At 39.6% G+C, this 17,437-nt stretch overlaps 1 protein-coding gene across 6 annotated transcripts in view; it reads right to left on the bottom strand.

Moving 5' to 3' along the window:
- The window catches only part of KCNT2 (potassium sodium-activated channel subfamily T member 2), a 298,580-nt gene that overhangs the window by 68,658 nt on the left and 212,485 nt on the right, over nucleotides 1-17,437 (bottom strand). For 3 of the 6 annotated variants that reach the window (XM_042840686.2, XM_008164277.4, XM_005304340.4), the window contains 6 exons: nucleotides 16,898-17,047; nucleotides 11,193-11,422; nucleotides 9,443-9,659; nucleotides 6,958-7,063; nucleotides 6,476-6,648; nucleotides 1,463-1,534 (listed from right to left, as the gene is read on the bottom strand). In XM_042840686.2, the coding sequence (XP_042696620.1) occupies nucleotides 1,463-1,534; nucleotides 6,476-6,648; nucleotides 6,958-7,063; nucleotides 9,443-9,659; nucleotides 11,193-11,422; nucleotides 16,898-17,047 (948 nt within the window). The remainder of the gene's footprint in view (nucleotides 1-1,462; nucleotides 1,535-6,475; nucleotides 6,649-6,957; nucleotides 7,064-9,442; nucleotides 9,660-11,192; nucleotides 11,423-16,897; nucleotides 17,048-17,437) is intronic. The other 3 variants (XM_042840688.2, XM_065554426.1, XM_005304343.4) reach the window with 1 other exon arrangement.

The following is a 17,437-nucleotide window of genomic DNA, read 5'->3' as shown; positions in this document are numbered from 1 at the left end:
GTGTAGGTACTCCATAGGGAAGGCATCCAGTGACCATATAAATGGCCTGGTAAAGGACTTAAAAGGAGGTGCTGGTTAAAGGAACAAAAGGGGGGCAGTTGGGGCTCCTATTGGTACAAAAGGAAGCCAACCCCCCTTTCTTACAGCCTACCTTAACACTCCTATGAGAGAAGGTGGACGGTGAGATCCAAGCCATGGGTTGGCTGGGGGACCTGGATGGAAAATGAAAGGGGACTGGTGGAAGCCCCGAGTAGTTATTTAAAAAAAAACATGGAGTAGCCTGTACTGTACACTTCATCTGCCAGGCAGTCCCAGACCTCTAATAGTCGTGGCCCGATTAAATTCATATCAAGTGTCTCCTGTCCTTCTTTTGGTATAGCCAGACAAAATATATGGTGATATATTGTAGTACAACTAGTCAAGACCACTATGGTCATTAAACACATCAAGGAAATGGCCAATTTTAAGGCTATGTCTACACAGCCAGTAGTAAGCCTCCCAGCCTAGGTGGACAGGTTTGGGTTAGTGGGGCTCACACTGGTGCTCTAAAAATAGCTTTGTAGACAGAGCTGTGAAGCTGCAGCTCAGGCTAGAACTTGGGCTTTTCTTCTGATGTGAGTTGGGAGACTCTCTGCTGTAGGCTGTGTAGACGTAGCCTAAAAGTTCTAAGATAACTTCTATCAGTGTATTATGAATGCCAGTTTGTGTTGTCTGTCATTAAGGTAAATTTGTCTCCATTTACAATAGGCTTGATCATGAGACATGCTGAGCAGCTAGAACTGCTGTTGAAATTGTCACAATTTTACCTATCAATGTAGTCTATGATAAATCCCCCCTTCTTCCTCTCCAACTGACTTCCATAGGACCAGTATTTGACAGAATAAGTATTGTAGATGCCCAGATGCCTCAGGATTGGGCCCTCTACTCGAGCTAATTTTTTGCGTTAGTGATGACTGTTTAGAAATGGAAATGAAAATCTAATGAGTCTCTTCTAGTCTGAGTTCTAGCCTGACTCGTCCATCAGTGATGCCATGAAATCTAGATAAGCTTTTATAAATATTTAATAGTAAAGGGCTAGGTAGAAGTAGTAGGTGATATTTTCAACGCAGTCTAGTGGTTTTAGACGTAAGTTACTATTAGTGTGTCTAAATCTCGTAATATCCTTTAACAATCCCGGCCAGTATTCACCTAGAAATTCAATACCAAAGAAAGCATTTAAAAAGACGGCCTGATCTGCCAGTGTACTATATAAAGCAAAACCAGATAGTGACTCATTTCTGAGTGATTGAAATCCTTTGGCAGAAATTTGAAATTCCAAATTACAGCACCTTGACACAAACCATGCATGCAGGGGTATTTTTCAAGAACTATCACGACATTCAAACATGCAGTTACAAAGCACAGCACATGACAAACCACTGAACACTACAATGTTTAGAGTTCTGAGGATTATTTTACCTACTTGTCAATAGAGCCCACCATGTAGTAAACCATTGGAAACCAACAGATTGCATCCAGAAAATGCATATCTGGCCTAAGCAGCAGATGGGTTACAATGAAACACAACATCACAACAGTTGCATCTCTTCTGAAGAAACTGAATAAACTATGTTAGTTTGTTTGGAAGAGAGAGGAGGGGAAAACTAGGAAATGTTAAATAAACATTTTAATAACATAGGAAACTATTTCTGAGCATCAACATTCAATGCTATTTGCTTTGATCACGATGAAGAATGATCAAGTTTAAATGTGATTTACATAAAAGTTGTTAGTCTTCTAAATCAGAAACTTTATGGCACAATCATACAGCAAATGCTTTATTTAAAGAAAAATTATTGAAGACTAAAGAGGCCTTATTAAATTATATTCCAATTCATGACCGTAAACATATTTTTAATGAAAATGCTGATTGGGACCAGATCCTCACCTGGTTTCAACCATTATAGTTCCATTGAAATCAATTTTACCCCAGCTACGGATCTTGCCTTATCATTTCTCCCTAAAAGTTATGCATTTCTCCCAACTGTCTGCATTTTTTTTTCCCTTCCACCCCTTCTAAAATAATAGTTAGCTACTTTTAATACTGTAATTGTTGCTTGACATACTATGGTGAAAATAAAGGTCAAAAGCTAATTTTAATCTCAAATTTCCTTATAAGAAAGGAAAGGTAAAATAGTTTTCTACTGTACTCTTTCTGTATTGTACTATATGTCTTACACCTTTTTCTTCTTCTTACATACTGAAAGTTCAGTGATAGCAGACAAAATTTTAATCAGCATGAAATGAGGACATATCTAAACATGTACACTACTGCAAATTGCCTCTGTTAACAAACTGCAAAAAAAAAAAAAATGTAAGAGAAACTAGTAAACCATAGCAAGGGATACATGCTAATTTACAGTGGGTGAAATCCTAACTCATTTGAAGTCAATGGCTAAACTCCCATTGACTTCAGTGGGGCCAGGATTTCACCCTATTGCTGTAAGATGTGAAAAGTGTGGGAGACTGATTGCAGTGTCCTTATGTTTACAGTAATTCAGCTGAGTGCTTTCCACAGAAACTGCTCCAGCTGGCTAGGTCACATCTTGGTAAAAGCTTAAGCAGAGACCATAGCTTTCATTTAATGGTGAGATGGCATAATTTTATGTAAACAAAAATGGCATTTTTCAATCTTCAGCAAAAATAAACTAAAAATAATAAAAGTAACATATCAGAGAGTGTAAAAAAAAAATGAAAGCATGGGCCTGAAACCAGAGTTCAGAAAAACATTAGAGGGCACTGTACACTTCCATGTGTGTTCTTAAAGACCAATCTTATTTCAAATTTGCTAACCATAATTTTAAAAGGATAATTTTTATAGATCTCTTCTGGTGTGTGTGTGTGTTATGCTGTTCATTACTGGAATAATTAGAACTATGATATACTAACACCATTATGTACTGTTTTACAAGAAATCTGTATTGGGGGAAGTGGAACCCACTCTGACTGATTTCAGATTCTGTAAAGTGAAACTATTTATACTAGAGATGGGACAATGGCACATACACCCAGAGGAGAGTAGGGCCTGGAATCTGATCCAGGATTCAATTTATGCAGCTGGCCTCTTTTTATCATGGTGCAGCCTAAAGGTTCCAAGTTTTTTGGTTCCAAGTTTTGTTTACCTTGGACTTATTGAAACCCTGTAACATGGTCCGAAGAGGCTGCATCATGCTCACCATGTTAGGGAATTATTCTCTTCTATAGTACTAATGGGAATGAAGTGGAAAATTTGCCCTGTTTCTGTAGCTGAATGGAATACTTGGAACAGATCGTATATGCTCAGAAAACACTGCAAGGGGAGCAAGTTGGGAGGGATGAAGCATCCATGAAGCTCCTAACTGAAAATGGAAATTATATGGCTCTCTAAAGTACACAACTATTAATTTTTCAACTCCCCCCGCCCCAAATAAGCTGTGCTTGAACGGAAAGTACTCATTAAAGAAAAGGCAAATAGAAACCCCCACCCATTAAAAGTCAGGAATTTTAAAGAAAACTAAGTGATCTAGATGAAATAAAATGCAGTTAAAGGCTTAAAATCCTAAGATTGTGCTGAATTTTAAAAAGTATGTATGTTGAGAATTATGAACAGATATAGCAGTCCAGTCTCCCCTCACAACTGCTAGCTGATTTCCAATTTTATACTAGATGTGGGAAAACTGGCTCAGCCCAAATATTAACCAACCTGGATTGGACCCAAACTGTTCACGGGGTTTGAAATGAGTTTAGTTAAACTTTATCTCACTCTACTGTTCCTGCTGTTCCTTCCTGAGGCTTCCCTTGCATTAGTGCCCCCAAATGCATGTACATATGGGAGGCCCCGTGAAGGTTTTCAGTATGCTGTGAGCTCTGTCTAGATACTATCATGGAACCCCCAGCATGAGCCATATGGGCTGAAAAAGCCCAGAACCATGGCCTGCTACTTCTGGGGGAAGAGAAAATGCTTCTTGTGGGAGAGAAGAGCTTTTTTTAGCCAACTTAGGAAGACTCTTTCTTGTAAGGAAGGAAGAGAACTCCCAGCTACACCTCCTAGACACATGTAGCTGGATGACAGACATGGAGATTCTCTAGTTAAACATCTTGCCTTGGGAGGGAGCCAGAGCCCATCCTAATAGATTTCCATGAGTGGCAATGGTGGCTACCAAGCCTCTCTTGGAAAGTGTTCCTGCCAGAAGAGAAGACACCTTCTCCCCAACAGAAGCTTGGGGCAGAGACAGAATGATGGGGGATCATAGAACTTCCAAAAGATCAAAAATAAATATTTGGTATTTCAAGTGCTTATTGGAACTGAGTTTCTGGATGTTTTGGAGTTTTACCACCTGTATACCACTTTATATTTTGTACAATACACTTTATGACTCTGATATGAAGCCATAGAAGAGAAGTTTGGTTCTTAGTGCATACAATCTTTTTTATGATCCCTTGTTTCCCATTTTCCTGAAACCTAAATACCATATGTTACATGTTCCATCGGCCCTTTTGGACCACACTATCTTGATCTGACCTTTTCAGACTGGAAAATCCTTCCAGACATCAGATGATTTCTATCAGCCATTGCAGAAGTAGAAGATGAATCATTACTGTGAGAGACAGCAGAAAGGAATGTCAACAGCTGTGGCACAAAAGCAGTGAGTGCACTACTTTGTGATAAGGTAAAGAGATTGTGAAATATCAGTCAGAGCATTGACAGTCATTACACTGTGAGAGAGCAGATTGCTCAAGACTGGAAAAAAGTTACTAGATTTTGACCTTTATTTCTACCCTAGTATACCAAGCAACAATTACAATGTTAAAAATAGCCAGGTATTATTTAAGAAAGAAAAGCAGAGTGCACAGAGGGTTAAATTATGTTATGAAACTAAAAAAATATGCACTTCATTATCTGACCTCTGCCTCCCTCCCTCCCCAAGAAACTGAAGCACATAAACAATGCAAATAAACCCTTTTTAATGTGACAAGTCAGTGTACCTGCATGACACACTCCATTTTCAGCCATCACTATAAAGCAGGGGTCGGCAACGTTTGGCACGCGGCTTGCCAGGGTAAGCACCCTGGCGGGCCAGGCCAGTTTATTTACCTGCTGACGCTGCAGGTTCAGCTGATCGTGGCCCCCACTGGCCATGGGTCGCCATTCCGGGCCAATGGGGGCGGCGGGAAGCGGCGCGGGCGAGGGATGTGCTGGCTGTGGCTTCCTGCCCCCCCCCCCCCCCATTGGCCCTGGACGACGAACCGCGGCCAGTGGAGGCTGAGATCAGCTGAACCTGCTGCGTCAGCAGGTAAATAAACTGGCCCGGCCTGCCAGGGTGCTTACCCTGGCGAGCTGCGTGTCAAACGTTGCCGACCCCTGCTATAAAGGGACAGATTTTGCCTTGCCCTGGCATGGGAGTGCATAGACTGAGGTGGAGGACAGTGCAAGGAACATTCTGTCCTTCTTGTATAAGAGCCAAGAACAAATGTAATCTCTTCATGGGGGGGACACAAGAAGGAACTGTTTCATGGGGAGGCTATGGCACAGTTGTTCACTATGGTACAACTCCTCCTACAGCTGTTTCTGAGGTGATGAGGATCTACGTCACCCTTAAATCAGGACTGCGACTTAATGGCACAACCGAGCCATAAGTGCATTAATGAATGTTTGTTGTTCTGTGGTTTATATGGCAATCAGTGGACAGAGATATTTCCCAAAGGGCATTTACAGTCTATAGTATTGATCATCTCTGAACTAAGGAGTAATAAAAAATATGCTTAGATAGTATAGGCTCTGTCTTCTGCATTTAATTGATAGACCAGTCAAATAGTACTATAATTACTATTTACTGTGCAAACCATACGCGAACTTGTTCAGAGGCCTGAGCGGGCTTAGATTTGAGTCAGTGTCTTGAAAGGACAAACTGGCTTCTAATGTACAGGTCAGCAGTGTGAATAAAATAGTGCTCCCCTAGGTGCTCTGTAGGCTGGGAAAAGATGGATGCAGACAGGAAACTGAGAAATTCAATCTACATCTGAAATGCAGAGAAGTTAAGATTACTTTCACATGTTAGGTGCAATATTTAAATTGCAATTTATCTCCTAAAATTTTAGAATTTTAAATGATTTTACAACCTATTTTATAATTAATACTACTCCGATTTCTCAGCTTTTCCTTATAAACCTGGTGTTACCATACTGAGAACTGTATTGTGCTAGGTCCTGATCCAATTCCCGCTGTAGTCAGTGGAAAGATTCCCATTGACTTCACTGAGAGTTATATTAGGTCCTTACTGCACAACACACATGTGATATCATCCTTGTGTCCACTCTTGCTTTAAAGATGTATGTGCCACAATGTTTTTGATTTAAATTGGTCACATGATATGTGACCATCAACCACAGACAATGCACATATTCAGATTTAAACACTAATTTGTATAGTAAATTTTTTTCTTAAAAATACACTTACGGGTTATCCAGAAGTAATACTATAGGGTTGAGTTCTTTCTTTGGTCTGTAATAAGCTCTGAGTGGAACAATAAAGTTGTATAAGCCATTTCCAGCTGTCTCTGCTGCAACTATAATCAATTTATTTTTGAATCCATAGGCTTTGGCATCTTCATAGTAGTTATGTTGGCACCCCTAAAACCAGTATAGAAAACAAAAACTCAGTGGCTTTGGATAGGAGTCGATATTCAGGGATAACAATATTAGAGGTGATTTTTCACTTCCCAAGCTAAAATGTGTCAGCTGAAATGATAAAGAACTCAGTCTTGTCTGAGCTTTACAAACATCTGTTAGCAACGCTGTGTGTCAGCATTGGTTGTAGCTGAACGGGTGCTGAATGCTGCTTATCTGCAAGTGCAGACAAGGACAAAATTGTGTTTGGCCACAACAAACAAACGAGCCTTGTTTAACACATGGGTCTATCCATTAATATAAACTTTTTACCTTGTCCAGTCTTAAACAACAAAATGGCACTTTTTCATGCAGCAGATGGCAAAATGTGGGAGAACTTCCAATATAAGGAGAGTAAGGAGGATAACCTTTAGCATACCTAGAAGAGTAGAGAAACAGTTCTGAATACTGTCAACAATTTAACAACTGTAGACCAAACAGGTCTAAATTTTTATTACTACTATTTGTGGAATAGCAAACAGGGGCAAGTATTAACGTATATAATCATAAATAACTAAATATGAAATTAAACAAAATAAATACAACTAGTGTTTCCCATATAAACAATCAAAACAAAACAACCCCAATTTCTAATAAAGATCAAAGGACAATAGCTTGTGGCTTACAGGCATATATATAAAATTCAGTAAAATTAATAAGTGGTGACATTGTAAGGGGGTGATATGGGTTGTTTGATTGTTTATTAGGCTGATAAGTTCCTCATCTAAACAACTTTAAGTGTCAGTCCGCTTCCTGCTGTCTTATGGCATCAACATGGATTTTCAGCGTAGAAAATAGATGGATATTCAAGATATTTCTGGCTGCTATATAACACTTAAAAGTTAAGCTGATCCTAATGCGGATCAGCTGAAAAATCTAATACAATTTGTACAATTTGTAATAGTAACCTAGATTGCAGCAAAAAGGATTAATTCCAAGAATTTAACCCTTTTCTGATTCCTACTAGAAATTTATATGCATGAGAATATCAACAGTTATACTGGAGGGAAAATAGATGGGCTATAAATCCTTATACTTTAGGGTGTAAACAAACTGACAAGTTTAGGAAGAAATTTCTCTTATTGGCAATTCATTCCATGATTCTCCACTACAGATTTTCTTTCTTTTTCCTTTGAGGAAGCTGGTAGCAATTTGAGGTCCGTGGAAGGTCATGGGAGTTGTCATGCTCCAATCTTCCACCCTGCAGCTTGTAGACAACAGCTGGTACAGACCCAAAAACCCAAATTGAGGCACAAGCCCCACCCCTATGTTCTGATTGGGAGAGCTCCCAGGCTCCTGATTGGGCTGCTGCCCCTATTTAAGTTAGAGGAGGAAACTGGGGCCTGGTCTACATTGGGGGAGGGATCAATCTAAGTTACGCAACTTCAGACTTCAGCTACGTGAATAACATGAATAATGTAGCTGAAGTTGACGTACTTAGATCTACTTACCGCGGTGTCTTCACTGCGGTAGGTCGACTGCTGACGCTCCTCCATCGACTCCGCCTATGCTTCTCACTCCGATGGAGTACCGGAGTCGCTCGGTGGTCGATTTATTGCATCTTCACTAGATGCGATAAATTGACCCCTGCTGGATTGATCGCTCCGGAGGTAAGTGTCGACATGCCGAAGTTGTCCATACAACCGGACTTCACACTGTCATGGACTCCTGGTTTTATGATTACGTGTTCCTGCCTTCTAGTTTCCTGACTGTTGGTAACAAACTCTTGATCCCTGTCCTCTGTTTAGTCTCTTGATTCTGATTTCCTGGCTTTCCAGCTTGGCCTGATTCTTGGTAATTGGCTCCTAGATCCTCAGCCCAGGCCTGATGCTAACCCCTAGGCCAGTTGACCCTCACCCTGTCCCTGACACAGAGACAGACAACAAACTGGACTAGAAAGACCACTGATTTAATCCAGTATGGCAAAATTTTTATTCCTGTAAGTAATCCTATTGAGTCAAATTACTCACATGCATGAGTATTTGCAGGATTGAACCCTCAGTTTATTTCACTAAAGCATTTTTAATTTCAGTAACAAACTAATAAACACTTGAATAAAATGTTGTAGGGTTTTTTTTGTTTGTTTGTTTGGTTTTTTTTTGCTTTACCATTGCTGCTTTTTTGTTGCCAATATTCATGCATTCACACTTTTACCACACAATCTATACTATGCTGGAGAGTCCTGTGCAGTGCCCCACAACTCCCCCCTTTAAAGGTTGGAATCTGATCTGTCTCTGATGTCAATGGACCTTCCTCTATTAAAAAGTCATTTCATTCTTCAGACCGAAATATTCCGTTTTGTTTCCTAGTCAGTTGAGTCATGCCTGAAGTACTTCAAAAACTATGTGCTATAGGGAGACGTTGCCAGGTATGTGAATTTGTGTGTGTTTATGAAATAGCTTTAAAATTCCAAACACAACAAGGTTTTTGTTATTGAGTGTCACAGATGTCCAGCATGAGTTGGAATGTTTTTCTCATTTCAAAATAGCCTTAAGAAGCTTTGACCAATTCATGATTGCACTTCTGAAGAGGAAATCGCTTCGCCCTGGGGCCTTGTGTCTTATCACTACAGATGATGTGATATGACCACACAGAAGTTGGGTGCACTTTTGTTTCCTATTAAATGGAATATCGCTAATCAGAAAAAGAGCTGCAATCCTGTCCCCATTGGCTTCAATGGGAGCAGAACCACTCTCTACATTTACCCAGTATTAGCATTTATGAATAGTAATGTCCTGTTTATATTAACTGTACATACTCTAAACCTGTAGAAATGTCATCATCTGATGGAGTAGTTTCATCCTCTGACTGGTCACTTAGAAGATCACACGCTTGAAGTGATGAGGAGTCTGCAACCTCCAAAACAGGTGCTATGCTAGATCTTCTGCCATTTTTACTTCCCTCTGAAGGAAGGGTTAGGGTAGGTCCACTGGAAGATCTACATCCTGTATCTTGTAAATCTATAGCCACGGTCCCTGAAACAGCATCAGAAGCAGCTCTCAATGTACAAGTCAATTAAGCATTTAAAAAAGGGTAAATTATGCTTATTATGGATGATCTAAAACACAACCAAATATTCAAATAATGTCTGTTTTGGCTATGTATAAAAACTACATTAAAATATAATGTTTAAGCTACATCCAGTATAGCCTTACAGCACTGAACAATATACAAGGCAGTTTCTCATTAATATGGTAATACATTATTTTTTCCAAATACATATCAGTCTATGGCATTTAAAAACATATTCCATGCAATCAGGCTGTGAGAATATGCACAAATAAATTGCAGATTATATTGAATTTATGAATGCTGTTATATATCCATAATAAGGAATTTGACTTAATAAATCTGAATATTATAACCAGAGAAACTTAAGATTTCCAGTTGTGTAAATGAGATCAGAATTTGACACCTTGACTCTTAATGCCTTTGTTCTTCCTGGTTCTGTTACATCATGTTTCTGGAAACAAAATAGAGTCTGATGAGTTGTTTGATGGACTAAAAAAAATGTCTGGTGACCTGGACATTGGGATTTTACCTCCTGATTTATGCCACTAAGAGATACTGCTTCCTTGTACAAGAAATGGGAATAATTCTGATCCGACTGATTAGCGTTTAATATTAGGCCAATTTGTAGTGAATTAGCTTGTGATATTCATATGAATGTACAAACTATGGGAATTCATCTTTTGCATATGGGAATTCATTGCATGAGATATTTTAGACTGTTGGTACATTTTAGCTAAATTACCATCAAATGTATCAATTAAACTTGTGTCTTGAATTATGAACTATACTTTTAGACAGCAAGAGACTGCAGCCTTTTGTGACTAAACACTTTCAGTATTTGCTACAGGCCTGAGTTCTGGACTCTGTCAACCTACACTCAGTGGAGGAGAAGGGAAACAATGATACAGGTGGTCTTATGACACTTCTATGCTCCCATCCTAATCCTGGCACTCGCTAGGATAATAGCCTATCTTAGGCACTAGCTTTTGACCATGTCTGTGGCCCTAAAGGGTCACCCCCAGGCACATCCCTTTTTCTGCTTGGACATGCCCTTTCAGCTTGCTGAGTGACATGGGAGCTGGTGTGGTTGCTTGATCACCTGGATGTTCTTCCATGCTTGGGGACCTCTTCACTGGCTTGTTAAATTGATATTACAGCTGCTTTGCACCACTTGGATCTGGTCTGAACTTTGTGGGGTTTTTAAATAACCTTATGAGTTTCCTTGGCAAGTGACTTGTTAGACAGTATTATCATTTTCATAGAGTTTATATGTGATGTTGTATTTCTGTATACAGCAAGAGTATGCCATTTATTTTGATCTTGTTGGAACCCTTTTTTTTTTAATTGAATATGTACATTTAAACCTAACGAAGGAAAATGTTTTCCATTGCATAGGGCATTTTCTTTTAAAATAGCTTTGCAGTTTTAGTGTAGTACATTTTTGAGCTTTCTTTTCTATAGTTTCAGAATATTTTATGAGATTTACCTGTACTTACCCATACTGGCAATTACACTGTGCAAGGGCAACCTAGAAGGTCCATGGTAGTATGATTTGGATTCATTATTTTTTCTATGCTGTTCTTGCTTTTTAAAAGCTGAATTTTCTTCTTTGGTAATGTTGATATAAAAACATATATCTGTAGAGCTCATAATATATCGAGGGCCTGGATTCAGCAAAATGTTTTTGTTATCTTCCCTCCTAACACCAATCAAACAGACTCCAAACCTTAATTAAAGAAGGAAAATACAAGGTTTATTGAATGTAACTCAACAAAACACAAATTACAATTACAATAGTGGATCCTTAATTTAGTGTTACTTACATGCTGCAGAGTCAAAACGTGCACATTCTTGGAAAACAAATATTTGAAAATACAGTATTTAACAAATTATTCCCAAAACAGGCCATCTGTGATCAAGCACAGTTCCTTGGAAGTTATGAATCCCAAACCACTTCAAAAACTTTTTATTCTATAGTAGTATTCTTCCGATGTTGGGCCAGTTAATTTCTGATATCAGACATATAGTCCCTTCTGAGAATACAATAGATGTATGGTACTCTGTTAATTCATCATACTAAGCTGTTCCATTATTCAACTGTCAATGGAATTGTTTTCTGATTCCCCACCCTCCCCTAATTTAGTCTTAGGGTTTTTGATCAGTAGTAGAAAATAAGGAATTAAAATGACAGCCACTGTTCTAATTTTATAATGTTGAAAATGAACTCTTATATATAAATATGATTTCAGGATACATTAAATGTGTACATTCATGTTACAATATTTTAAAACCCTAATAATCTATTTATACACGCTTTATCAGTTGATTCATTTTATTAGAAACAACCTTTTTTACCAGAATGAAGGTAATATACACGAAACTGACATTTGTGCACGCATACTCAGCATAAGCTTGTACAAATGAATGTGTTCAAAATATCTCAGGACACATCTGAGGTTAAGGTGATCTGAAAATATAGCCTAGATTGTCAATAAATGAGGTAAGACTGATGGATCAGACCCTAGTTTTTGAGGATGGGACTGTGGAATGTTTGACGATTAAAATATGTTGGGGGGGGGAGGGAAATGATTCTTGGATAAAGAAATGGAAAGGTTGAATGTTGATATCTGTGTGCAGGAGACATAATGGAATTTGAACGATGGGAGCACAACTCTGACTCATAGATCTTTTGATTGTTGCACTCCTGTGATGCATCTGACAAGCACATTGATGTTCCTCTGATTTTGTCCCTGAAAGTACAATCTGCCATACTGCCTTGGCAGGCTGGCTCTCCATACTTGATAGCAACCATTTTCAGTTTAAGGTAGAATGTGTAGTAATTATTAGTGCATGTGCTCCAACTGATGCAAGGCCTGATGCTGAAAAAGAGGCTTTTTATGCAACATTGAATGACATTGTATGTAGTACATCACTCCTCCTGCATATTGTCATAGTAGGAGATATGAACATGAGAATTGGCCATGATAGAACTGAATCTGAACTGGTACTGGGACCATACAGTTTATCAGAAGAGAGATCGGATGATGGTGTGTGTCTACTTAAATTTGCTTCCACACATGGACTATTTTCAATGTCTACCTGGTTTCAGCACAAGAATTGCCATAAGTATACATTTTGGTAACCATGGGGAAACAATGCAATCTTGGGATTTCAAACCAGAATGAGATCCTTGACTAAACTCATTCAGGATGTATAAGAATTTACGAGTGCTGCTCTTGCTCCGGAATCTGATCATCAAACCCTAATAGCAACAATGATGATATATTAATAAAGTTTGAGAGATGGGTATCTACTATATCAGGGGTTTTCAAACTGGGGGTTGTGACCAATCAAGGTTATTATGTGGGAGATTTTGAGCTGTCAGCCTCTACCCCAAACCCCACTTCACCTCCAGCATTTATAATACAGATGCTCCCCAGATCATGCAAATCCGATTTACAGAAATCTGCACTTACAGAAAAAGTTCCATAAGTTCTGTAAGCTTTTTTTCGCGTGTGTGTGTGTGTGTGTGTAATTGTCAGGTATACGTTCCCAACATATGCAAAATTTGACTTATGCAAGGCATTCCGGAATGGAATGCTTGTGTAAGTTGGGGAGTGTCTGTAGTGTTAAATATTTTTAAAAGGTTTTAATTTATAAGGGTTGGGGGTTCCCCACTTAGAGGCTTGCTGTGTGAAAGGGGTCACCAATACAGAAGTTTGAGAACAACTGTACTATATCAAAAATTTTCAGTGTTGATAAGCTTCATAATAAAGTGATCACTAAGAGTTATGCGGTATCCATTTCCAACAAATATTCTATAGTGGATGACTAGTTGTCTGCCATAGAGGAAGAGTGGACTTCATTTTGGGATTCTATCTCACAGACTGCTGGAGAACAACTCAGACCAAGGAGAATGACAAACATTAGATTACAGATGATACCATCAAATTATGGGAGAGGAAAAAGTGATATGGTGCAGAATGGCTGCACTGCAAGGTCAGAGTTGAGTCAGTAAAAGGAGGAAATGGGTAAAAGAGAAAAGTCTTGAACGAGCAAGAGGGCCCGTCAGAATGCTCACAATCAATGCTGGAATAGTACAGTGCAATGTATTGCTGAAGCCTCTGGAAGACATGACCAGAAATGTGTATCTGAGACTCTGAAAGTCCTAATTGGATGTCCATATTTGCCTCTTCCACCAGTTAAGGACAAAATTGGGAAATACTGCCAGCATATTGATTCACAACTTAAGCATTGGAATGCACATTTTTGTGACTTAATGAACAGATCAGCACCAGCATGTAAACTACAACTTAATCCAAAAACAAATCCATCTGAAAAAAGGCCGGTGAAACAGTTATGAAATGATAAAACACCTTATGTTGACTATTTCATCAGAACTTCTTATGAGTGAAGCCTATATTTAGTTCACTGGCTTCAAAGAGTTGTCTTAAAAGTTTGGGAAATCAGCCACATTTTAGAAGAAAGCAAAAGGGGCTACATTATGTCTTTTAAAAAAGAAGTGATCATCTTGATCAAATTATAGGGTAATAACACTGCTGTCAATCCCAAGGAACAAAGAGTCCTGTGGCACCTTATAGACTGAGACATATTGGAGCATAAGCTTTCGTGGGCAAATAGCCACTTTGTTAGAGGCATCTGACGAAGTGGGTATTCACCCACGAAAGCTCATGCTCCAATACGTCTCTTCGTCTATAAGGTGCCACAGGACTCTTAGTCTGGATCTGTAAAAAGCAACAAACACGGCTACCCCTCTGATACTTAATCCCAAGGAAGGTGTTTATGCAGGACCGGTGCTACCATTAAGGCAAACTAGGTGGTTGCCTAGGGCGCCAAGATTTGGGGGTGCCAAAAAGCGCTGCCCCCATTTTTTTTTACAGCTTTTCTACGCCCCCTCCCCGAGCGCGCAGTAGCCACTCCACTTCTCCCGCCTCCCAGGCTTGCAGCGCCAATCAGCTGTCTGGCGCCAAAAGCCTGGGAGGGGAGAAGAATTGGAGCGGGGGCGGCATGCTCGGGGAGGAGGCGGAGCAGAGGTGAGCTGAGGTGGGGAGCTGCCGTGGGGAGGGCGCCTCAGGGCAGAAGGGGGGAGCTGCCCTGCGAAACTTCCTTGCACCGGCCCTGTGTTTATGATCATACTACTGAACCAACTGAAATATTGTCTCAAACCAAAAATGAGAGACAACCGTTCTGACTTCCATACAGGTCAATCTACAATCTATGCCAGGGGTAGCCAACCTGAGCTTAAGAAGAGGCCAGAATTTACCAATGTACGTTGCCAAAGAGCCACAGTAATATGTCAGCAGCCCCCACCCCCCAGCGCCTCCCACCCACCGGCAGCCCCGCCAATCAGCACCTCCTCCTCCCTTCCCACACCTCCTGATCAGCTGTTTCGTGGCATGCTGGAGGCTCTGGGGGGGGGGGGGGGAGGGAGTAAGAGCAAGGCCATGGCAGGCTCAGGAGAGAGGGAGGGAATGGGTGGAGTGGGGGCAGGGCCTGTGGCAGAGCCAGGGGTTAAGCACCCCCCGGCACATTGGAAAGTTGGCGCCTGTAGCTCCAGCCCCGGAGTCGATGCCTATACAAGGAGCCGCATATTAACTTCTGAAGAGCCGCATGTGGCTCTGGAGCCACAGGTTGGCCACCCCTGATCTACGCTATATATATATTATCTGTGGAATGTTATTGCAGCACTGTGAACACTGCTATATCAGCATGGGTTGCTTAGCAGAGTAACTGTACTGTGCTACATCTAGCTGTGTAAGGGTCAATGGTTGTATTAGACAGGTTTTCAACAGAATCATTGATTTGCCAGGAATGCGTTCTCACGTACATTAAATAATGTTCCAATAGACTATTTGATGACAAAACAGACTGAGGTCAACATAGGAGGTGTGAAATTTAAAAATTCATCTTTAGAGGCTCTCAAGTATGATGATGATATTGCTTTATTGGGAGAGATATGACTGACCAGCTAATGCTGGAAGAGTCATAATCTGTAGAATTTATGAGACTTAAGACTTGGGTGAAAAAACAAAAGCAATGCATGCCTCCTATAAAACAAACTACTAACCTTCCAATGCTGCATGTAGATGGCAATGGTACTGAATGAGTGAATAGTTCTATCTGGGTAATTGGTTTACAGCAGGAGATTCAATAACCGAAGAAGTTCCACATCAGCTTGGTCTTGTGTCAGTGACATTTCAGCATTTTCAAAGGACTCTGATTGGTGGGATGTCTGCGTGACAACTAAGATATGAATGTTCAGTGTGGTAGTGATGACAACCCTGTTACATGAAGCAGAAACATGGTATTTAAAAACAACTGAGGGGAGGATACTAAACACTTTTCAGTGTGAAAAGTTATGGCATATTCTTAACATCCATTGCTTGGATTTTGTCACAAATGAGGAGATACTTAAGATCCTGGCAAGTTGCAACCTTGCACCAGTTGAGAACAAGATGACTGCAATGATGAGGTCATGAAGAGAAATGTATGCTTTTATAGAAGACTTATCGAGCTGCGGTTGAAAGGAGTAGAGCACCATGCTGACCACAAATGAGGTTGAAAGATGGAATTTTGAGGGATTTAAGAAATCTAAATCCTCCCATACTGCCTCTTGACAAAGGAAGAAGATTTGCAAGGGTCCATTCAAGATGGAAGGCCATTCTGTGCACTGCCACAGCTACATCGTAGCCATGTGAATTTTGCACATGATTAATCAAATATGAACTTAGCCTTTGACAGATGTGAAAGATCCAGTTCCTACAGAGAAGATATTTTAAGCATTCTTTAGATTCTATCCAGGAAAAAAGCCTTTAAGTTGTATCGGCTAGGCAAAGGATGTATTGAATGTTTAATTTTGATAACTCCATATCAAGATGTTGATCTCCTGAATGTGATATCCATTCTTGAAATCTGCCTAGAGAGAACTAATCTCCTTTTGCCTTAAGGTTAGACTGGTACATATAGACCAAAAAGGGTTTTCTTTTGACACTCAAAACCGGCAGGAGAATACACAAGTCCAATAAAGTTTACAAGGGTCAGCAGCTATTAAAAACCAGAAGCAAAAGCAATACATAAGGTGGCAGTGACAACACAGAACAATGCAGTACAATATTTACTCTATGAACTCAACATACATGAAGATTCATCTGAACTTATAATCCTCTAATAATAAACATACTTTTTATGTGCATGGAAAGAAGCATATGTAAAGCTCTTTCCCTCATATTCAGCAAAAAACGTACTGTCCTCCAGATTAATGTGATACACTTCATTACCAGAGCATCGGCCGTACATTTTCTGCCACTGTTCTGGTGATTGTTGACCCTCCCTGAAACACACAGATAATGAGAATAATTTTAAACTTTGATGTAAAAACATCTGATTAATCATAGCAGTATCAAATGGCAATAGTTTCTACAGATGTCTATTAGAAAGGCCCCACAAGCTAAACTGAAAGAAATATTTGCTTAGTAGCAGGGATGAGCAGATATTAATTAGATATTAATTACATGAATTAAGAAAGATTCTCTGTTCTAAAGTAATGGGTGTATTAAAAGTATCTCTACACTTTCTTGATAGCGAAGAGTGGAGACAATGTGAATTTCAAGTAATCCAGTCATAGTAAGTACATTAATTGCTATTTATATACTATTTCTATTAATACAAAAGAGCTGGAAATGGATCCTCATTAAAGACTATTAAGAAAATTTCAAAAGAA

This window comes from Chrysemys picta, chromosome 8 (assembly GCF_011386835.1).
Source record: "Chrysemys picta bellii isolate R12L10 chromosome 8, ASM1138683v2, whole genome shotgun sequence".
NCBI lineage: Eukaryota > Metazoa > Chordata > Testudines > Emydidae > Chrysemys > Chrysemys picta.
This window is presented reverse-complemented; position numbering and strand designations above follow the sequence as displayed.